Genomic DNA, 25090 nt, shown 5'->3' with positions numbered 1-25090 from the left:
TTGTCTTTAACAGGTGAGAATTATTTTAAGATAATCTCATGCATCCAGAAGTTTAAGAAATAAAAACTAACAGTAACCAAAGCTGCATTCCAACCCTTATGACATAGTAAGTGCTCAATATATGTTTATAAGGATTTTATTTATTTATTTGAGAGCGAGAATGAGAGAGAGAGAGCATGAGAGGGGGAGGGTCAGAGGGAGAAGCAAACTCCCTGCCGAGCAGGGAGCCCGATGCGGGACTCGATCCCGGGACTCCAGGATCATGACCTGAGCCGAAGGCAGTCGCTTAACCAACTGAGCCACCCAGGCGCCCCTCAATATATGTTTATAAAAGAAAATATTTTCCCCTGGAGTTTTATCTCTTTAGTCATGTTGGAACACATGTCATTTTGTAAATATTATTTTATAAACATGTTAAGGGATGCATTTATTTAACTGTATAAGTTTAGGCCAGGTCTGCTACTATAAAGCAAGACAAATACTCCAACCATTTTCTACTAATTCTGGGCCATGTTAACAAGAGTCAAGTAATTTAATGATCAAAATGAACTGCACCAAAGGACAAAGAATTGGTGTGTTACAAATAGACATTAAATTGAAAACTTATAAATCTCTTCTTTGTGTTCAAACATCTGCTTCTTTCCAGTTGTTACATGGAAAGTAAACGTTTAAGGGATAGCTGGGTTGATTTTCCACAGGCTAGTTACCGATCTCTACTTGGAAGAACCACAACACTCACAGGTTGCTTGCTTTACCCATGGCTGGCCCCGCCTTCCTGGAGTAAACAGCCGTACTTTCCTTAGAGATACATCTGTGTCCCTAACCACTTATCCAGTGATGACTGCATTGTCTTTTATTGGGAATTTTGAAGGGACTTTTCATTCCGTTGGCATGGGTATTTTAATATTTAATTATTTATTTAATTATTAATGATTATTATATTGGCAGTGGTAATTATGTAATGATGATGTACTTTCAGTTCACTAGACATTTAATCTTTTAAATGCCTTTTAAATAACAATTTTATCTTTTAAAAACACTACTTTGTATGTGTTTACAAGCTGAAATACAGGAATTAGAACTTGACATAATCTGTATCTGTTCTTTTTCTTCTTCTTACCACTACTAACTACAACTACTACCAGCACCATCATTATTAAAAAGCCATCTCTTGGGTATAAGGTAACATACCAAAAACCAAGGCCTTAATTTTGATAACTTTCCTCATTCTACCTTGAATTATATAATAACATTACAACATAATGCAATAATTAAATGGAGTACACAATGATCACAGTATGAGTAAAGGGCAAATTATATGTTTTCCACGGAAAAACTTGCTGTTCAGGTATACTTATATTAAATTTTCTGTTTTAAATGAAATAGAGGGAATATTGTTCTCGCATTCAGTTGTTTATCCAGATATGTACGCTCAAAGGAGAGATATCTTAATGGAAGAAGCAAGACTGAAGCATAAATGAAAACTTTCCTCCAAGAAGAGCTCCGGAAAGGTTACGCTGAGCCACGGTTACTGAAGCGTACTATATATTTCTGTGCTCTCTGCTTTTTTAACCTGTGAGATGTGACCTGATTTTTCCCTTTCATTCAAGGTCATCACTAAACTTACAGAAAATCAAAAATAAAATAGTACAAAGGAGGCATAGACAAAGGGGAGTTTAGGTGCATATTTTAAAATACCACATTGGTTTAAAATAACTTACGATGAAAGGGTCACTTAAGAAGGGCACTGCTTAAAATTTAAGCAGGCAGTAATGGAAAGCGACAGACCTCAAACAATTTAAGTCTTTCACAGCTGAGTGAATTCACAGTGACAGCAAGACAAGGATGTGCTAACTTACCTCTGCAGGACCTTGGCTATTGCTTCATAGGCTCTCCCCAGGCTGAGATCATCATCCAGGTCTGTGGAGATTTTACTGTAAGTGTTAAGGACCTATCAGGAAAAGAAATACGTATTAAATATACAGCAAGGCCAGATTCACTGATGTTTCATTTCATAACAGAAAAGATGAAAATTAATAGTTGTTTTTAATGTCTCCATAAAATATTTTTTGTTTATTAAAAATTCATGTTGGTTTGGTTTATTTTTATCTATAGCATAACTTGTTTCACAGCAATGTCTTTAAGCCATGACAGTTAGGTCTTACTTTTGTAAAAATAATTCTTTTCTTGCACAATCCCAAATCTTCCAATTTATAGAACTTAGGTGTGAATAAATAATTGAATGGTTCACAACATTATTTTAAAATATGGTACTATTATCTAAGGTAATAGAAGGCAGATTATAATATTCCACTGGGGTAGCATAAATATCACTTTTCTTTCTATAAATAGCTGTTTTGAAAAGCATGAATTTAGGTGCTAGGCAATTTCTAAATCTATCATTTTATTAGAAGCATATCTCATAGTTTGTGCATGGATTCAGTATACACTAAAAATATTTCTTAAAAATGTACTTCATTACCAACAATCTCTTCAATAATCAAAAGATTATGGCTGCCACCGCCAAACATATGATCTTAATTTAATTTAACACTGACACCGTCTTTATGGTATAATTTCCCTTTTTATTCTTTTTCTCTTTCAGTGGCCAGAAGGAGGAAAACATGTAAAACAAAATTCCTATTCTTTCTTCTTCCTTCATTGTTACTTGACCCAACCTATTACACACATGAGGACACAGGAAATCTCCAAAGACCTCTATGGAAATCCTTTTTGCACATTTTCTAAAACAGAATTAGTGAAAGTCATTTGACAGCGTTCAGAGAGAGAGTCAGGGTGAGGGAGGACGTAAATTCGCGCTGTTTGCTACTGCCTGAATTAGGCAGCTTTGAAGATTTAAGTATTAGAGGCAGTGTTGATATTTGACTTTACTTTCTTAAGGTTAATATTTGGGAAATAATTTCAATGAGGCCATCATGATACCTCATAAAATTTGTTTTTGTTTTTCTTTGTGTGTGTGTGTGTGTGGTTTATAAGTGACTGCTTGCTAGAACGCTGGTATTAAAACTTACTGATACATATTGATCCAGGGTTTTAATTCCTGTTAAACCTGCAAAGTTCAAAATTTTGATTCTTATTTTTAAGCCTCTTAATATGCCTTGTATAAACCTGAGAATAGTCTCTTCACTTTGTTTTGCATAACTGACAACACCTACATTAAGTCTGATATAACTTGACATAGACCTTTCTGAGTGAAGGGGCAGAATTCATGAATTTTGTGAATTTATAAGAGACCTTATTGAATCCAAATATCAAAATATTTAGAAAGAGACCTTCTAATGTCTTTTTTGGTCCATACATCTTTATATCACATTCTAGAACTTCAAGATTGAATATTATTATACTTCCTGCCAAAAAGAATTTGTTCATCCCACAAATATCGTTACTGTGTACCAGGTGCTATGTTAGACCCTAAGAAATCTTAAATAGAGGGGAACATGCTTGCAGCCCTGACGGCATTTACAGTCTTGTGGCACAGAGGTTTGGTGGACGCACTGTGCGATGACTGAAGGCAGGATTCCCCAGGGCTTATACCAGGCTTATCTTGCATATTCTCCGTGCCTCTGGCCACCTGGACCATACAGTAAGTATGCGCAGGCACCCATTATCTTAGGGGTATGACTCTCTACCCTATGGATATGAAGGGTAAGTATCCAAGAAATTACAGGTAAATACTTCAGTGCTGATGACTTCTATCCCACAAAAGTGTGCAGCATTTCCTGGAAGGAGCAGGGGCAAAATCGAGCTCAGTCTGGGCTTTTGGTTTGGGCCTCAGACGTGACTCCATAGAAGCTTCCTCCTGGAGCCAGACGTGGTCTACTGGAATGAACACTAACTTCAGAGGAAGAAGACTTAGATTCAAGTCCTAGTTCTTTCACACATTTGGTCCAGGAAAGCTCCTGGAGAAGCTTTCCTCAGAAATGAAAAAGAAAACCTGCTTCTGAGAGTTGTTGTGAGGCCATGAGGAGGTAATATAGAGTGCTGTGTAAGCCACAGGACAAGATTCTTTGGGAGTCTGTGAACCAGCCATTAGTGAACAGCTCCTCATAGGGGCCTCCCTCCTCAAAGTAAAGGCAACACATTTTAATTTGTGGCTTGAGAGAGTTCATATGTCACCTCCCACATTTAACCTAAAAGCAGGTACTATACGGGCAGTAGGAAGCATTTAGTTCATTACTGGCCCAGTAAGGAGACAATGAGTGACATGAAGCCCAAAGTGAAGACCTACAAAGTGCCAAAGAGGAGCCCATCTAAATCAGACAGGACCTCTGCTCCTCAGGAGTGTGAGCTCGAGTGGGAGAGAGTAAACGTAAACAGGTGAATCACAAGAACACAAGGCAAAATTCAGCAGATTGGGGAATCCTATAGTCTGATATACGGGTAGTAGAAAGGACATTGTTAAAATAAAGGGAAAAACTCATAAAAGTGGGAAAATAACATGAGATTACTAATTGTGTAGAAAATAAAGATGTTTTATATTGCTTTTATGGTAAGCTACCTTACCTGCTTTTTAATTAAAGTAGGCAGGGTGTAATTTACAAATGAATAAACATTAATCAATTTGAGTCATTAGACAAATAGTGGAATTTTTTTTATAAAGAATACTTCAAGTGAGAAAATACAGTGTGCAATCTGAGGGATCCACTGTACTTGACCGAATATCCCTTGGACAAACATATGTTGGAAACAAATGCAGGATCTGCAACATTAAATTCTATCATCACAGATCAAAGATAAGAGGAGAGAATAAAGACTCTCAGGTGCAAACTATTTTGATGAATTGGAAATTCATTATGTATCTTTAAACTGTATTGACAATGAACTTATCAACCTTTGTCAAAAGACAAAGGACAACACCAATTAAGCACAATACTAAGTAAATTTCAACGAACACCAAACTGTGCATGATTACAAGGTTATCACAGTTGGAAAAAATCAGTTCATATACCTAATAAAAATTGAGTGCTACCTGGCTACTCAAATTTCTCCAATAATTTCAGTGAATAATGGAGATGAAGCTTTGAAAACTATTTTACTTGAAGTTTTAAAGGCAATGGGCTTTATCTTCCCACTAGAATAAAACTGATTTACCTGAAAAGGCATTTTCAAATAAAATCCAAGTTCTTAAAATGAGATAATTTCTACTGGTCACCTAAAAACAAAACTAGTAGAATACTTAGCATAAAAAATGAGAATGTGCAAAAGAATAACGCTGGCAATACGTGACAAATTCTTTGAAGAATTGTTTGCTGTGAAATAAAATTTTAAGGATCATTAATTTCTTTTGCTGCAATACCCTTCAAGGGAGCACTGGATTTAAGTCAAGATTGTCACCTGTCAACAAAGTGAATGGCGCGGGGGCATGGATAAAAAGGGAGGGAGGGGGAGGCAGAGAGAGAAGAGAGAGATTGAGGAAAAAGTATAGAAGAGTAGCCTTGTCCTCCCAGAAGATTATAAGAATAAATTTTGTGCCTCAGCTTTGGCACCTTTAAGGGCAGATACATAAGAAGTCATTATTAGGTTCTATTAATTTCAAACACCCAATTGTTTTCTATCCTTACATGTTGAGGACTTCCAGTGATGAGGGTACATCCACTCTTACAATCCCCTTACTGGAGACAACATTAACACAGAAAAAAAATTCCAGCAATAATGGCCCTTATACTTGTTTTCACAGCTGAAACCTGCTTTAAACCACCACGAAGACTATCACTCCTGGCCTAACTTTCCCAGATTAGATGGAATCATCTCTGCACCCCTCTGCCCAGCCAGCTATTATAAGAAAACACTGTCCTGGTCAATTTGATTTAAAACCTTTATGTACTTTAGCATTATTGTAGATTCACATGCAATTGTAAGAAATAATACAGAGCACTCTCATTTATCCCTCACCCAGGTAACAACCTGCCTGACCACAGTACAGTAGCACAACCAGGAAACTGATGTTGACACAATTCACCCACGTCATTCAGATTTCATGAGTTTTACACACGCTCGTGTGTGTGTGCCTATGGGTGTTAATTTAATGCGATTGTATCATATGCATCTATTCATGTAACCACCACCACCACAGTCAAGATACAGAAAAGTTCTATCACTATGGTGATCCCTCATGTTACCCTTTCAGTTGTGGTTATGTTTGCTGCTTGGAAGAGAAAGGTCTGCCTTAGAAAATATTCTGAAATACCTTGGCGTCTGCCCTGTTCCTTTTGGTCCACCTCTCTCACCCTGTGTGTTTGTATTTCACCAGGGAAATTTCCTCAGCTGACTGACAGAAGGACAGTAGTTGATTAAAGTAGTTCATACTTAGGTATGAACGACTCAAAGATCACTAACTTGGCCAGAAGTTGTAGTTTTATTTTTTTTTTAAGATTTATTTATTTTTAGAGAGAGAGACAGAGAGAAAGCAAGCAGGGGGAGGGGCAGAAGGAGAGAATCTCAAGCAGACTCCCTGCTGAGTGCAGAGCCCGAAGTGGGGCTCGATCTCAAACCCTGAGATCATGACCTGAGCCGAAACCAAGAGTCAGATGCTTAACTGACTGAGCCACCCAGGTGACCTCAGAAGTTACATTTTAAAACGGACGCTTGCTAGCCCCAAATCCCTTTTTCTGGGTGGAGTTTTATGCAGCCTAACAAAATGAAATGAAACAATTCATATAGTGTGTGCAGGATAATTTGAGGCAAGATTATAAAACAACAACAACAACAAAAGGCCAGCCTTCTCTTAAAATTCGGCCTTATGATACGATTCTTTAAGCAGGTACTGATTTTTATAACCTCTTTTTTTGGGTCTACTTCTATATCTCAGGTTTTCTAGAAGCTTCACACACTTTTCCACAATCTTCTTATCAAAGTGGTATGGAAGAGAATGATAGAAGGAAGAGGGGAATGTCCAGCTGCAGATGTGAACATCAGGTGTTTGTAAGTCATTGATACCTGAAAGGGAACTCCCTCTCATTATTGCTTTCTTCATAATGCTCAACCTTCAGAACCTATATATTATGCAAAGTACTCTTCTAGTACATTCTATCAGATCATTAGATGCGATTGCAAGATAAAACTACATATATATATTTTATGTACACAGGGTATATTACATATCTGTATATGTAATAAAGATATATCCCTGCTCTTTTTTTTTTTTTTAAAGATTTTATTTATTTATTTGACAGAGAGAGACACAGAGAGAGAGGGAACACCAGCAGGGGGAGTGAGAGAGGGAGAAGCAGGCTTCCCGCCAAGCAGGGAGCCCGATGCGGGGCTCGATCCCAGGACCCTGGGATCATGACCTGGGCCGAAGGCAGACGCTTAACGACTGAGCCACCCAGGCGCCCCTATATCCCTGCTCTTAAAGGCCTTACTAAAGCAATAAGACTTATAGCCATTGATATTATATAGTGCTGTAAGTCTGTATAAAGGGCTAAAAATCTAGTCCAAAGGCACTATTTCATTAAACAAAGACTGAGTGTCTTCTACCGGCCAAGCTGTGTTCTGGATGCTAGACATACAGCAGCAAATAAGACAAAATCCCTGCCCCCATGCAGTCTACACTGCACCTAGGGGATGGGGAGAAAATTTGTAATTAAATGTATACATGAGTGAATTTCGGATAGTGTAGGAACAACGAAGATCTGGGAAAGGCTTCCTATAGGAAGAGAAACTCAATCTAAACGAATGACAGGATTGGGTCAGTGGTGAGGAGGGCAGCTTGAACAAACATGTGGGGAAGGGAAGGAGTGATACAATGAGAAAGAAGCTTTACCAGAGTACACAGAAGCAACAATGTCCAACAGAAAGTCTGCTTTAAGAGTCACCATAGTATTAAAGAGGGCACGTATTGAATGGAGCACTGGGTGTTATACGCAAACGATGAATCATGGAACACTACATCAAAAACTAATGATGTAACGTATGGTGATTAACATAACAAAATAAAATTTAAAAAAAAGAGTCACCCATAGAATGTTTTGTCTAGTAACATGTACTAAGTAATCACAGTTTTTTTAAATTTTTTAAAGATTTTATTTATTTTATTATGTTATGTTAGTTACCATACAGTACATCATTAGTTTTTTTTTTTTTTTAAAGATTTTATTTGTTTATTTGACAGAGAGAGACACAGCGAGAGAGGGAACACAAGCAGGGGGAGTGGGAGAGGGAGAAGCAGGCTTCCCGCCGAGCAGGGAGCCCGATGCGGGGCTCTATCCCAGGACCCTGGGATCATGACCTGAGCCGAAGGCAGACGCTTAACCGACTGAGCCACCCAGGCGCCCCATCATTAGTTTTTAATCACAGTTTTAATTGATGGTATGAAGTGATAAACTTTCAAGTTGCAATTTATCTATTTGATTACAAGGGAGGAATTTGACAATTGTTTTGAAGGTGAGGTGGGTTATTCACTTTCATTCTTTATTCTACATGTTCATAAATATAGTCTTTTGCAGGATTTTTTTATTCATAGTTTTTGTCTTTCTACTTTCTAGGCAGCTCAACGTGTTTGGTTAAAATATGCCACATCCAAGATGGTACACTTGCCTGCCTTGTTTCCCATTATTCAAGTTAAAAAAAAAAAAAAAAAAAACTTTTTTTTTAAAGTAGGCTCCACGCCCAGAGACCTGAGATCAAGACCTGAGCTGCGATCAAGAGTCGGACGCTTAACCGACCAGTTGCCCCTCAAAAAATTTAATGCAGAGTTGTTTCTGTGTCTAGGGAAATGAGAGGAAATACTCTTCTTTTTCCCTCTGGCATAGCACTGAGCATTCACAACTCAAACTAAGACAGATCAGTGACATGAAGTTTAAATGGGGCTTCATGCTCTGGCTGGTGACCCTATCTATCATTGTTTCTGTAGAAAGACAATTCATGGAAACCACCACATAAAGTAAGTTCTAACATCTAGCCCATTTGGGATGGAAATTTTGTAATTTTGCAAAAATTTCAAAGAGCGATAATCTTACTTTTACTTCATATTTTTGGTATTTTTTTTCTATAGACATCCCTTTCTTTGCTTACCACCCTCTCCCACTGCTCTCTTCCTTAGTTAATTCAATATTTGAAATCAGTAGGGACTTCTCTGAGGGCATAGACCAGGCTTTGGAGGAGCCTTATGGGATAATTAATCATATTTCCCTCTGGGTGTTCACATTTTCTTCAAATAGCATAGGCTTTCAAGTCACACAATTCTATAACTGAACTGAGTGACATGTGTCAAGTGACTTACTCTCTCTGAGCCTATTTCCTCAGGTATAAAATGGAAATGAATAAAGTCTATCTTGAAGGGATGTTATAAGGTTCCAATAAGATGAGGTATTAATAATACCTACTAAAGATTTGAATAAAGCAACTGCTTAATTTCCCCATATACTTACCTTATCTAAGTGGTTTTTAAATGGGGGTGATTTTGCCCCCTAGGGGATATTTGGTAATGTCTGGAGATATTTGAGGTTGTCATAATTGGGAGGGTTGCTACTGTCATTTAGCAACTAGAAGCCAAGGGCACTGTTAGATACCCTACAATGCACACGATAGTCCCCCATAACAAAGGATTATCCAGCCCAAAACCTGAATAATGTCAATGTGAAGCAATCCTGATTTAGTCTTTGCTTCAACCATTTCCATGATTGGAAACCACCCTTTGTGGAGCCGCCCACTCTATCACCGAAGAATTACATGAGAAAACTATTGGTTAAGTTAAGCAAAACCTGTAACTTCTACCTGCTCACCTGGTTGTGTTTTGTGGGACAACACAAGATGAGTCCATCCCTCATCCATGTAACAGTCCTTCTAATACTGAAAGATAGCTGTTTTTCTTCCTTAAAGCCTCCTAACATATAGAGTCATCCAGGAGACTCTGAAATGAGTGAGAATGTAACCCCAACAGTGTAGCCACATTTGAATGTTTCATTTTTAATTTGTCTGAGTTCTAGAAGAGTTTAAATAAACCCACCTGGACCAAAAAATGTCTGAGAAACCATAAAGAGGCACCCATCAGGTTTGTTTGTAAAGAAGTTATGCTCTATTACCTAAGGTGTATTTTTTACCTTTTCTTCCTTGCTGACCATAAAAAGAGTACAGCTAACTGTTACACATCTCCTACACAAACCCAAAATTGTGCCATTTTGTAACAAAAGTTTGGCACTGTGCTCAATACCGTGCATTACTTTGAGGAGAAAAAGGCAATGATACAGATTTACCCTTGTGCAATAAGAAATACAGAAATAAAAAAAATCAAGTTTGCCATCTTGAGCTTGACATCAATGTCAAGTCTTATCGGAAATACATTTATTCTGATTTTTGGCAATCTAACCCCGTTAGCCATTTCACAGTTGGTGAGCAGAAAGGATGTTTCTGCCTCATTTACAGTGTCTGAACATGATTCAGACAATCAACTGCAACATTAGTCAAAGAAATCAGTGGCTAATGATTTCTGACAAGCACTGCAGTAACAGGCTGAGGACCAGACTGGACCACAACAACATTCAGAGCACTTTACTGGAGTCAGTCAGAGATGGCAGAAGATGGTAAAAACGGGGGTAAACAGAACTGTTATCACATCACTTAAAGGCTCTTACACATTTTTTGCATAGTCATAGTATCTGACATGCAGTAAATACAGTAATCCTTTTCTACAAGTATGTTATACTGAGTGAACATAAGGATAAGCACCTTATTCAGCTCTGTAAACTGTAACACACAAAAATAGTTAATATTTTGCATTCTGCTGAAACTATATTCTTAAGTTAGGAGCAGTCTAGCCTTACTATTTATATTGATCATTTGAATCAATGCATTTGATTCCTGAAATGCATTACTCATCATTTGGAGTAACTGTTCCACACTGTTTACATTGCCCAACACATAACACGAAGGCTATGTGTCTACTGCAGAAAGGATTGAATGTTAAAAGGTACGAGTTCTATATTCTCTTTTGCCATTAGCTCAGGGTGTGATTTTGACAGGTCACTTGGTTACCTTGAGCTTCAGTATCCCAAGTCTGGAAGATAATGGGGTAGGACCAAAGGATCTATAATTCTCCCTTCCAAAAATATTAGTTGGAGTTCAGAACTCTACACTGATATATTTAGTAATTTAAGATAAGCTCTGATTGTTTCAATAATTTGTCCTTGGCTTTAAAGTCCCTGATAAATCTATTTTGTTTTTTCTTTAATTTTTAGAAAACAAAACAAAATGATAAGTCCTTTCATTCAATTGAAATGTTATTTTCATGCTTCTCCCTCATTTGAAAAATTGCACATACTCTTAATAAATGGCTTTTTAAAGAATGTCCCTACACAGGAATAGCTGATAGCATGGAGAGCTGAATCTACAGTGCTTTTGGTTCATATTAAATGGCAATTGCTATAAAGCAATGATCAGTTCTCTTTAAAAATAGTAAATTTTTCTTTTACCACCTAAAATTTTTAAGAATTTGATGAAAATTCAAGGCTATCCTTAAATTATGTAAACTGAATTAGAATTGTTAGTTAATCTCTCACATGCTAGGAGTTTATATTGTATTTTCAAAAAGCTTTTATAAAGATAGAAATAAATCTCAAAAAAATTCCAAGAATCTTCTTTTACCTTAAAACTGTCTCTCTAGATGTCCAATATACAGAGGACTTTGAAGCCCCAAAATAATGAGATAGAATTTCACTTGCAGCTAAAAATAAAATTTTTCTAAATGGTAAATTGGAACATACTGCTCGAAACTGCCATTTCTAAATCAGTCATTACACTTTTGTAGTATGTTAATGAGAGACATATTCATGAACAATTTCAGTTCTAATTCTCAATTATTTTTATTTTTATTTTTTTAAGATTTTATTTATTTGCGAGAGAGAGAATGAGAGACAGAGAACATGAGAGGGAGGAGGGTCAGAGGGAGAAGCAGACTCCCTGCTGAGCAGGGAGCCTGATGTGGGACTCGATCCCAGGACTCCAGGATCATGACCTGAGCCGAAGGCAGTCGCTTAACCAACTGAGCCACCCAGGCGCCCTCTCAATTATTTTCTATACTACAAATCAGAAAGCATAAAAATATTTATCCTGTACAACCCAATCATGGTGTGAGTTATATTTTACAGCTCCTTAAAAAGAACTTTTCCCTGCCCTTAAGTTCTTGCTAGGAAAATCCACTGGAGACTTTGTTTTACATTTTGCTAGAAGGTCCTTGACCAAAGGCAGTCCCGGAATCTATGAGGTGGCCTGACATAAAAAGTTCTATTTGGTGGAAGACTATAGTGATTAGTTAGTTCTATCACACTCTCTTAGGAAATTCAGACCCATTGAGCAGTTGGTAATGGCAGAAGTGAGGAGGTGCTTCAGGATAAATGAACATCAAGAGAGTGATCGAGTTATGTCAATAGAGTGAATCCAACTGACCGCTGTTGCTGAGGGGATAATAAGAAAACTCAGCCCCTTGTGTTCTAGGGACCCTCCAGTTCCCAAGAATCTTTCAGTCTGTGAGACCCAACCGTCTCCTGATCCCAGGTGTTCATGGGATATGATTCCTCTCATTACCACGGGAATCTCTACAAGTACTTGCCTTACTTGAGGTAATCTGAATGAATCCCTTTCTTGTACCTAAAGAATAAAACAGAAGTATTGAGAGACAAAGGGCTCTCTAGAGTGAAAGTGGCAAATAAATAACTTCAAGGCTTTTTCCCCTCCAAGGTTGCCGGTGAAAGATAGTACAGGATGATACTTTCCATGGCAGTAGGGCAGCAAAAACAGGAATGATTTGAGATTTCATTTCCAGAAAAGATTTTGAATGAAAAAAAGTTTGTGTATTTTTTTAAACTAGGAAATTCTCAAGCTCCACTTGGTTATGTTTATATGAGGATGAAAAGTGATTGTGACAAATGATTCCATTATACCTATGATAACATTACCAGTAATTTCAGTTGTCTGTTATTTATGGAGACTAAAGATGGTGGTGGCAAATCGAATCAAATGAAGTGCCAGTCAAATCTAATTTGACCCAACATGTATTGTCACTCACTTTGCCAGTGTGGAGACACCAACATTTATGTCTTGCTGGAATGTGTGGGACCCTGGGAACCTCTCTCCAGCCACAGAGACCGTTCACTATCAGGAATGAGCCCAGTGCTGTCCACCTCCACGTCCTTCTGCCTGCGGTGCTCTTTCTTATTTCACACCTGACTCTTCCAGCCCCTGTACGCGCACACACCACTTCCTTGTGCTAGTCCAGCACTCACCACAGCATCATACGTATCTACTTATTAATACTGGTCTCTCTCTAGTTAGATCATAAGTGCCATGAGGACAGGAACCGTATCTGTTTTGCTCTCCATTATACCCCTAGCTCCTAGTTGTGTGTTAATGCTGAATATTGTTGAATGAATACAGTAGAACCCTTGGAAGGGACTGGTAGTGAAGTACCTGCAGAAACATTAAGGTGGATATAATGAGCTGTTGTATTATAGAATACCCTTATAATTATATTATATTAATAATATACTTATATATTATCTTTATAGTAATATTATATATAACTAATTGGCTTAAAGAAAAATAAGCTCTTACATAAATTAAGTATAACATTAATATATATTGAATATAACATACATCACAGTTTATTTTCAATTATATTTTATTACATTATATTAGATATGTTTTGCATTATATCTCATTCAATAAAGGAAAAAAATATGACACTTTATAATTATGGTAAATGAAAAATATGGGAAATTTTTCAGTTAACAGCCAGTCCAAGAATTCAAGTATCAGCAAACAGGCCAAATTCCTAAAGGAGGACTTAAATGACTTTTCAAAGTGACATAAGAATCCCCTACTAAATGTATACTTGTTTCATCTAATCATATTCCCAAATGACTAAGTTTCCCCATTACAAGCCCATTATGCTCAGTGAGGACAAGCAGATCCAAGGCTGAAATTGTTAGATCAGTCATGGTATCTTGAGGAAATAATTCCTCCTCTCTGTGGAGGGAGGATAAAACATTTTCTTCTTTTTCTTTTAATCTAGACTGATGACAGACAAATGTGGTTTCTATCTTCACAGGTAACCAGCTAAGACAGATAGGTAAGCAGTGAAAAGTCACTAGCTCGGTGACAAACCAAGTTCTCCAGCTTCCCCTGAACATTCTTCCATCTGACCACTTTGAACATAATGGTTTCTGGCTCCACAGGAAAGGATCAAAGTGTGTTCCATGTTAGTGTTCTATATTACCTAGGAGGTTTTTTTTTTTTCTTTAAGATTTTATTTATTTATTTGACAGAGAGAGACACAGCAAGAGAGGGAACACAAGCAGGGGGAGTGGAAGAGGGAGAAGCAGGCTTCCAGTGGAGCAGAGAGCCCGATGCGGGGCTCGATCCCAGGACCCTGGGATCCTGACCTAAGCCGAAGGCAGACACCCAACGACTGAGCCACCCAGGCGCCCCTACCTAAGAGGTTTTAATAAACACTAATACTGTGAAAATTTCTGTATTTCTGCATGAACCAATTCCCACTAGGAGATTTGTCTTTCCCCCCGGAGGTAGAGCCATCATCTATTCTTAATCCCTCTTACTAGATTTCTCCCTCATTTAAGGCAGGATTCAATAAAATTTTGTTCTGGGTCCCCCTTCTCAGAAATCCATGAAAGCCTTGAAAAACATTTTCAGCATATTCTCTCTGTACAATTTTTTTTAAAAGATTTTATTTATTTATTTGACAGAGAGAGACACAGCGAGAGAGGGAACAGAAACAGGGGGAGTGGGAGAGGGAGAAGCAGGCTTCCCGCTGAGCAGGAAGCCCGATGCGGGGCTCGATCCCAGGACCCTGGGATCATGACCTGAGCCGAAGGCAGACGCTTAATGACTGAGCCACCCAGGCGCCCCCTCTCTGTACAATTTGATATCCTTCCCACCACAGGCCATTATTCTGGTAAACTCGGTAAACCCTAATTTAGATCCACAACGTAATGCTTTCAGATCAAGCTGGGTGAACACGTTTCTTTTAAAATAAAACATGGTAGGCAAGTCTTCCTCTGAATGCTCGCACACAGAGGAAGCTTCATCTATTACCCTTCCGCCGTGATGGAAGAGGCCAGAAAACAATGTATGAGTCATTTCCATTCTGACAGATGTGACCATGACTGGAAATGCGATGCCTGCCAAGAGCTTTTATCAAGTAGGTTATAACAACTAGTAATAAGTGTAAATAATAAATGGCTGGAATCTTAGGGGAAACAGTGGCAATACGAAATGATTTTTGGTACTTCTGATGGTTCTCTGCCACTCTTGGAATTCCCTGCCTTCCCAGTAGAGTTTTGGCCTGACAATAAACAACAGTTTAGTACTTTATCTAATCCCAGCCAGGAGGTGAGTTCAACAGCAAGCTTTTGCAGATGTTCACATCCAATAATCTATCCATAATTGATGAAACAGGGAGGTCAGATGTAATGGCTGCTACTATTCCAGCAACAAATAAATGGTTATTGACAAAACAAGCCAGTGTGGCGCAGAGCGCTGAGCAGTGACAAGCATGCGGCGATGCTGAGCAGAGGCGGGGAGGGCTCCTGGAATCCTCAGCCAGCCGTGTGGCAGGAGGGCCACACTGACACATAAGCAGATGGAGGTGACTTGGAAAGGAAAAGGGAGGTTGTTGAAGTACAAAAAAAAAAAAAAAAAAAAAGATGAAGACAGGCTGAGGCAGAGAAGAAAATGATGAGCGAGCCCTGGGCAAGGCTGGGGACCCGGGTGAGTACAAATGTGCGAACAGTTCAGAAATGCCTTTGAATGTGTGCACTGTGATCCAGATGTCTGGTTGCTTTTATCACCAGTCTATCTTCACTCATAGAGCTGGCTGTCAACCGTGCAGCCTAGGAGACTCTCACACCAAAGCGAGTGCATGGGATGCTTTGGTGCCCAGACCCTCCCTCCTATGGAGGGACATTCATCGATATTCCATTTAACACTGCAGATACCTTCTTTTCCCTATGTATTTAAAAAAAAATTCTATGAAAATCATGTATGCAGTTTTAACAATATTTTCAGATAAGCCAGAGATGTAGAATTCTGAAGCTAGAAAATTTCTCAAGCCTGGGACTAATCCTGAAATATGTACTGCTTAAAATCAAATTTACTGCAAAGGAATGGGAGTGGAAGGCAAAGTTTTCTTTAATAATAAAAAACAAACACTGCACTCTATTCACCTCAACCTAGGCAAAGAGTATAATAAATGCATTAATCAAGTATACTTTTATTGACTGAATAAAATTCAAGATATTTAAACATAAATAAATAGCCGAAATCCTACACTTCTATTCCAGTGCTAAAAAATAATGTTTTTACACAGTTTACTATGTAATATTGTAAGATGAAGAATGGTAGAATGAAATGGTAGTTATTATTGCTATAGGTAGTCATAAAGAGGCTTGGGACAGAGATGTTTTAAATATTAATATTCCTAAAATCACTTAAATCAATTTAACACTCTTTAGTGGTTTATTTAGAAGTGTGATTTATTTTACACTGTGCAACCAATGCCTTTGATCAGCTCTGAAATAACATATGAGCTGAAAATAAAAAAACAAAACAAATTGCTGCTAGCATTCTTATAGTAAGCTTTAGTTTTTATATGATAAACTAGAAAATTACCATTATATTTGGCGTTTTCAAATTATTTATCAATACTTAGAAATGGATAATTATAGAGCCCAGAAGCAACTGTGGAGATCATTTCTGTAATAACTTGCTAGTTGCTGTGCTTCCTGAGCCCTGCCGTCCTCAACGCTGGGGTCCTCCCATTTAGCAACTTTGACCTGCCCCAGTCCCCAGGGCCATCCCTGTCCCTAATCTGCTGGGGCAGAAACCTGGCATCACATCAGTCTGCCGCAGATCATATTCTGTTTTGAACTCTATTAAGGTGACCGGGCTCTTTCCATATGCCTTGACACCAAACTCCCAATATGTGCTCCAGTCCCTGGAGCTGCATCCCTATCTTGTTCTTCTTGCCTGAATCTGTCTTGGTACCTGGCTGGGTCCCTACTTACTGCGAGCTTGGAGACCTACCTTGTTGCCTCAGTATGCTCTCATCAGGAGTGCCAGTCCTAAGTTTCAGTCCCTGTGGCTTGGGGCTTGTCACTTGCCAATGGCAGTCATTACCATTTATAGAGCAAAAGCTACATATGTGGAGAGTTTTATATTCATGGTACATTTAATGTGCACAGAGCCCTCTGAGATCAATATTAATATTCCCATTATACAAATGAGATAAACTTAAGTGTAGAGAGGTTGCGTAACTTGCTCTAGCACACACAGTCCTAGGCTTGGAGAAGAAGAAAAGGTCTGAACTGTGTTTATTGGACTTCAGATCCTTTTATTTTGTTCTTAAGCACTGTGATATGCCTGCCGCTGGATAACCCTGAGCATGATGGTGACTGACCTAGGCCTTCACTTACAGCTTACTACCTCCTGGCAGCATTCCCAGAAGCTGTTCTCCCCTCGTCTACAGGGGTCCCCACTGCAGCCCCATGTCTGATATTCTGGATGTTAACCTTATGCTTGCCTGGTTACAGCATTGTCTATTACCAGCTGCTATTTTTTCGTCACATGGACTAATTATAATAGCTAATAATCGTTAATACTATTTATTATGTCATTCCTCTGTCTGCAATGACCCCCTTTTGACTCAGAAAAAAAACCACCTTGTTTTATAAGGCCCTCCACAACCCCACTTCTAATCTCTCTGACTTTGGTTCCTATTCCTTTACTCCCCTTTTGCTTCTCCTCAAGCCTCACCGGCCCCAACCCTCCAGGTTTAGCCTTGGTACCTTAGAGCTTTGGCCTTGACCTTTTACCTCTGCTTGGCATGTACGTCCATCATCTCTCTCATCTGCCTGCAGTCTTTCCTCAAATGTCAACTTCTCAACAAGGCCTTCTCTGATCACCTGGTGAAAAAGTCTTCTACCCACCACTTGTTGCAGCACTGCCGAGTCATTCCTTTCTAAGTTTTCTTCTCTCTACAGTGCTTATTACTGTCTGACACACTATCTAACTCACTTGTTTATTATGTTTCATCTTCATTGTCTTTCTCCAGAGGAATGGACGCTCCACGAGGATGAAGATCTTCATTCTGCTGTTGGTACATTCTAAGTGTCTAGAACAGGGCCGGACAATAAGTGCTCCAAAACTATTTGCTGGATGAATGTGTCACAGATTGTTCTTAAGACTACACATATTAACTAACTTACTCTTCCTGACACTCAAGAGTAGGCATTATTGTTATTCTTATCTCTTTTTAAAGGTGAGAAAACTGAGGCACATAGAAATGAAGCCAAGAGGCTAAGGTTATCAAGTGGTAAGTGATCAAGAAAGGACTTGAACCCAGGCCATCTGATTCCAAAGACAGCACTCTTATCTGGCCCTTTCTCCCACCTCATTGCCAAGATGCTGCCTGACAATGTCACTGTGCAGGTTAGGTCCCACGTTCTGGCTCCTTTTGGTACCACCTGTCTTATTGTCAATCAAGATTATAACAATGGCATCCTGTAACAATGTTGTGAAGTAAAATGAACTAGATTTAACAGCTTGTCCAAGACCAAGAGTTTGTGACATAACCACAGCCAGAACCCAGAATGTCTGACTCCTAATTTGGTGGTCTTTCTGGTACTTTCAAAACCTATTCTGAAGATTCTAATGATTGCCTGGATAGTACTTCTCTATTTCCATATAATCTATTATAATAAACAATTAAAAAGTAATTTTGGTTTTGCAACCTTGTAACAAATATTAATGATTATTTACATAATAGTTTTAAAGGAAATGTTATTTTGGTAATATCTGTGATATTATAAACATATAAAATGAACATAATAAACAGTCACTCTGCTGTAAGCTAATATAAGCTCATAGGGAAAATGAATATGTTTAATTAAATTTAGGAAAAATGTATAGTTAAATCATTTGCAGTACAATAATAAGGACCAAGAAATTATTATCTTTTTACTATTCCATTGGAATTTTCATCAACAGGCTAGATTAATAAATATCTTCATTTTACAAGGCAGGATGCTAGGCGATTTGTCTATGATCTGGTAAATCAGCGAGGGCAGCAGGGGGTAGCATAATCCCCGCGTGGACACAGCAAATCATACTTCCACTATTCTATAATATTCACCAGCATTTATTGAGGGAGAACAGGATGGCAGACATAGTTCTAAGTACTTTTTGAGTGTTAACCCATTTAATCCTTCCAACCACTCTATGAGTTAGGTGCTAGTGTAATCCTCATGTTGCAAGTGAGGAAACTGAGGCACAAGAGAGGTTAAGTAAGTCACCTAATGTCACAGGATTAGTAGTGGCAGGACCGGCTTTGGAGTTAGGTGATGTGATTCTAGAAGCCGTGCTCTTAATCACCACATCATATTGTGATAATGGTTAAGATGGTAATGGAGAGAATGGAGAGCATGGAAATCTACCAGAAGGACCCTATCTCTTTCCTCCTATTTCATTTTATCCAAGAATTATAGACATTCTGCCCTACAGATGTTTCAGCTGAAAACCTAACAAACAGGATTGTTTATGCTCTTTCCCTTGCATTTACTGAGTTGCTAGTAGATAGCAAATTTACATCAGTAGCAAGAAGAGATACAGGGTTGTAGGAAAAATATGTTGAACACTGCTTTTGGAAAAGAATTGTATTACTTTTTCTTCTTACAGATGTATTAACTCTAGTGCTTCTAGATATTTCATTGTCAGCAAAACATCTAGAGAAAACAGGTAAATTCAACTATGTAGTTAAGTCATAACCAGTGAAGAATCCATGGTACCCCATTATCTATGCCAATGGAGGGTAAGAGAGAGACGGGAGATGGAAATGTGAGGTGAGGATTCCTGACATCTCTTTCTCTGGAGAAGCTACAAAGCAGTGGGTCATTTCTAGCCTGATGCCACTTGCTACTTCTACTTCCTGTGTCCCCGAAATCTGTGCCTATTCTGACCTGGCCTGACAGCAGACGGTGATTCTTTTTTAAGCTTCAAGTGTTATTCAATAATAATTTCTACTGGACAAGAATAACAAAATGTTATTTATGCAAGCCAGTAGTTCATTAAGTGGAACAGATAAGAATGTTATTAAAAATGTATACACATGACCTGTGATGAGACTTAAAACATCTTACTGGGGCACCTGGATAGCTCAGTCGGTTAATCATTCAACTCTTGATTTTGGCTCAGGTCATGATCCCAGGGTGGTGAGATGGAGCCTGTGTTGGGCTCCATGCTCAGCTCAGAGTCTACTTGAGATTCTCTCTCTCTTCCCTGCCCCTTCCCCTGCTCATGCTCTTTCTCTCAAATAAATAAATACATACATAAATACATAAAATCTTTATAAAAATATCTTACTGACAACTCCACCAGTTGCGACAGAATTAGCACTTAGGAGTGTGACTCCAACCTTGGCTCTGCATTTGCTAGCTTTGTGACCCTGAACAGGTCATTTAATCTAAGTCTCAGCCATCTTCATCTGTGAAATGGGATAAGAGTAAATAGAAAATACTAATAATATCTGCCCTTAGGGTTCCTGTGAGTATTAAACGAGGTAAAACCTGTAAATAATAAGGTTGGGTAGAGTTGTAGACCCATAGCATACAAAGGCACACTGGTTGTTACTGGTGTTCATGATGATGCTATTCTATCAGTTAGGGCTCATTTGATTTCATGGGACAGAAACCACCCCAATCTAATTTAGGCAAAATGGGCACCTAGGGACTCAAATGCCACCAGGATTGGACACTCCATTTCTCATCTTGGTTTCTCTCTGTGTGTGAGCTTTATTCTCTCAGCCATCCTCGCCACCCTCACCAACCTCCATGGTTCTGGAAGCATCCAGGCTAACCCCTCACCAAAGAAGACTGGCTTCCATTAAAAAAAAATTATTAGGTAAGCAATCTGATTGGCTGAGCTTGTTGAGAGACCCTCTCCTAGAGATTTGCTTCATAGGGGCAGGAAGTGGTGGTGGTGGTGAGATCTGTAACCCCAAGGTTAGAGACAAGACCAGAGCCAGCATAAAGTTGAAAATGGGAATGGTGCAACCAATGTTCTGGGAAGACGAAGACAATGGATGTCCTCCAAATTGCTATTAAAAATTCTTCTGCTTAGCTGCTTCTCCCTCTGTGATTTTATCTCATTTAACACTACTATCCTACTTTGGATTATTCAAACAAAAAGTTTCAAATTCATCTCTGTCTCCATCCTGTCTCTGTACTTTCATCAACCCAGCCGGAAAACATTGTAAAATTGTAAAATGTCTCTCAAGTGTGTCCATTATGAGTTATGCCACCACCACCTGAGTTCAGGGTTCAGTATTCCTCACCTGAAATATTTCAGAAAAGTCCTTAAATTGCTTTTCCTTCCTCTGCGTTCTCTTTTCAATTTGTCCTACACACAACTGCCAGGCTATCTTCTAAAACAAGTTCCTGTCCTACTTAGGTCTTTGAGGATTTCATCCCACCATCCTGTCTTTCCAGCTTCCCCCAGCTAACAGCCCCAGTCCCTCAACACCGATACTCTAGCGTGACCAGAATGCATTTTCTGCCCTCCTGGGCCTTTACTCATGCTCCCTCCTCTCCGCTGAGAGGACAACTCCCATTTATCTCAAAAGGTTCAATTCAAACGTCATCACCTCAATCTCCAAATGAGATGAAGCCTCCCTGTTGCTGCTCCAGCTCTTGGTTCCGATTATAAGTATGACAAGTATGTGTTGGGTGTCTATTTCCCCTATGGATGATGCAGTCTTTCAGCATGGTAAGAATCCACTTGAGCATAAAAAATTGCCCAGACCTATTTTTCAACAATGTGCACCAAACTGAAGTTTAAAACAAACAAAAGTCCTTCATAAACATAGTTACTACCATTTCTTGCTCATGTGGATTTCGGCCAGATTTACTCAGGATACCAAAAACTCTAGGGCTGTATTTTTCTCCCTATTTTATTGTTTTTGCTTTATAATTCTTTTGATTATTTTTTCATCTTATTAGGTCATCTTTAAATGCTCTTTACTACTTGTTAGCTTTTAATAACTTTCTTTAGTGTTTTAGGTTGAGACGAGCTGCTGAAATGACTAACTCCTATGATCAAGCCTATGCTGAAGGTTTTTACTATGAACTGTCTATATACAACCTACTCAAAACATTCATTAAAGTCTTTAAATTTTTTAAGGAATGGAAAGCAATAGTAGCCATTTTTCTTCATATTACAAAATCAATATATTTTAACTGTAGAAAATTTGGGGAATATAGATCCATCATTCTCCCAAAAATAAAAAATTAAAGTCCATCCATCCATTATTCCAGCTCCCACAGATAACCACTGAAAACAATTTGGTGTTTCTAGTATCTTCATATATGCCTATGTCTTAAATGTATGTATGTAAACATATGTATGTGTGGTCATAATGTACATTATTTCGTACCCTGATTTTTTGCTTAATATATTGATAATACTTTTATTATTATAAAAATACTATTGTGTCATTTTTTTTTTAAGATTTTATTTATTTATTTGACAGAGAGAGACACAGCGAGAGAGGGAACACAAGCAGGGGGAGTGGGAGAGGGAGAAGCAGGCTCCCCGCAGAGCAGGGAGCCCGATGCGGGACTCGATCCCAGGACCCTGGGATCATGACCTGAGCTGAAGGCAGTCGCTTAACCAACTGAGCCACCCAGGCGCCCTATTGTGTCATTTTTATTGGCTGCATTATTTTGCATCACAGGATACTCAACAATGTTTAATCAATTTGCTATTGTACATTTACCTTGTTTCTAGATTGTTCACCATTACAAACAGTGCTTATAACATTGTATATACAGGTTGAAGCCAAATCTTTATATCTATTAATAACTATACAAACAATATTGTAGCTAAATATTTATATGTATTAATAACAATTTCCTGCAGATAAATTCTGTAATGAGTAATCCCTGAGTCATGCAAAAAGTGTGAGACTTCTTCAAAGCTACCATTTATTGAATGCTTACTAAGTGCCAAGCACATAACTATTTTATCTCATTTAATCCCAACAGCAACTTTATCCTGCTTATTTTACAGGTGTGGAAAAGGAAGCTAGGAAGTCAAGTGATTTGCACAGGTATAGTCAGGAATGTCAGCGCCCCTCCCATAATCTTTGCAGCCAAGGCTGCTGATGTCAGCCCCTGGAACTTTCTGTCCAGTGGCTGGGATATGGTCAACTGGAACTGACAGTTAGTGTCCCTGGAAGCTGCTCTCTCAACCAATGATGGATGGGAAACAAGGAATAAATGCACCAGCCCCTTTGTCCCTCCACTGGGATAACTGACCCATTTCTTTACTGTTTCCCAGAGTGTTCTAGCAAAATTAAGCTCCATTTCCCTATAGTGGCAACACACCTTCCATAGGTTCCTTCTTTTGCCTGACTCTCCGGTTGGCAGAACCTCTCCCAAATAAAGCACCTGTACTCAAATCCATGTCTCAGAGTCTGCTACTGGGGAAACTCAGATAAAAAAACATCAGGATTGTTAATCTCATGACACAAAAATGTTCACCTATCATGGCCCATGCTTTTACAGAAACTCAAAGAATGCTTTGTGAATTTGCAAAAAAATATCGAAAATGTGTATTTGAGCAAGAACCATAAGGCACATTCAGACTGCAATCAAAGGTATTCTGTGACTAAGTTATTTTATGTTATTTATTTATTTTGAAACTCTAGCACATAGAATCCAGTTAGCCGCATTTTTCACAGCAGGACACACTTTTATTCATCTGTGCATGGCCCCTCAATTGCTTTTTTGTTTTTAATTTTTTTATTGTTTATTATTTTTATTTTTTTTACCCCCGATTGTTTCTAATACAGTTTTCTCCTTCATCCTCCCTCCCCACTCTTACTCCTTTTCCTCTCATAGGCCCTCTGCCCATGTGTTGCTGGAGATTCTCTGAAGAGAGGGGCTGGGCCTGAATTCAGCACTCGAATCCTTACCCACCCTGGCACTCTCGATACCCACTTCCACTTCTAACCACAGTTCAAGGTGCTCACATCCTTGCAAACCTTCGATACTGTTTGACTTTTTAACTTTTTCCCTCTAAGTCATGATTTTATGTAAGAGAATACTAACCTTCTCCTTTGAAATGCTCACAAACGAAAGCTGTTATACACATCTAAATAATCAACTCTTGATTATTCAGGAATTGAACGTCATTTTGTGGATTGGTTAGCTTCTCTTTTATCTTCCTTCTCTTTCTCTATCCCTGGCCATCATCATTATCATTTAAGAAAAAAAGGGGGGGGGGGTTTAACAGAAGACATTCATGGGAAAAGTGGAGACTTAAACAAGACTGTTTTACTAGTTAACTAAGCTTTTAAATGTTTAATGAGGAGAAAGTAGAAATTGCTAGGTAAAATCATTTCTTAAGTGTATGGACTGAATATTGGGAGTATAGAGTTAATGCTATTTTTAAAGTCTAGTATATGTTATTTTTACTGAGCACTACTTATACTGAAGAATTTCTAATGTCAAGATAGGTGTTAACTGAAGATCAAGTAATTGTTTATCCTACAGATATGTCTATCTTACAGATATATAACAGGTATCTACTGTTATATAAGTTTTAAGATAAGTTTTAAGATGCTGAATCACATTTTTCCTTCTGAAGTTACCCCTCTGTACCACAGAGGGAAAGCGAGAATTTGGCTCCATGTATAATGACTTAGTATGTTCTCCACACTATTAAGACCTCTGATCCTACGATCATCTCTGTGTTCTTGCAGGTGTGCTGCCTCTTCTTTTGCAGCCTCTAGATCCACGTGTGCTAACAGCTGTGCTGCTGCCTCTAGGTCTGTCACATAGTCTTGTGATGAACTATGCAGGTTGCTTTATTGCTCCAGAGAACATTTTCAGATGCTAGGCCTTGAACTTTAAGGAATATACATACATTATGTTCCATATGTCACTATTCGGTAGAGTTGATGAGGGTACTCAATTTTTGGAGTCTGGAAGTTCATCCCCTTTAGAATGAACCAAATCAAAATAACTATCCTTCTTTCATTTTCTCACAAAACGAGTATCAGAAA

At 38.5% G+C, this 25090-nt stretch overlaps 1 protein-coding gene across 1 annotated transcript in view; it reads right to left on the bottom strand.

Moving 5' to 3' along the window:
- TTC29 (tetratricopeptide repeat domain 29) overlaps nucleotides 1-25090 on the bottom strand; it is a 171120-nt gene that overhangs the window by 46157 nt on the left and 99873 nt on the right. Inside the window, exon 7 of the mRNA XM_044913078.1 lies at nucleotides 1860-1951. Coding sequence (XP_044769013.1) covers nucleotides 1860-1951 — 92 coding nt within the window. The remainder of the gene's footprint in view (nucleotides 1-1859; nucleotides 1952-25090) is intronic.

This window comes from Neomonachus schauinslandi, chromosome 2 (assembly GCF_002201575.2).
Source record: "Neomonachus schauinslandi chromosome 2, ASM220157v2, whole genome shotgun sequence".
NCBI lineage: Eukaryota > Metazoa > Chordata > Mammalia > Carnivora > Phocidae > Neomonachus > Neomonachus schauinslandi.
The sequence above is the reverse complement of the archived record's forward strand: the minus strand, read 5'-3'. Positions and strand labels throughout refer to the sequence as shown.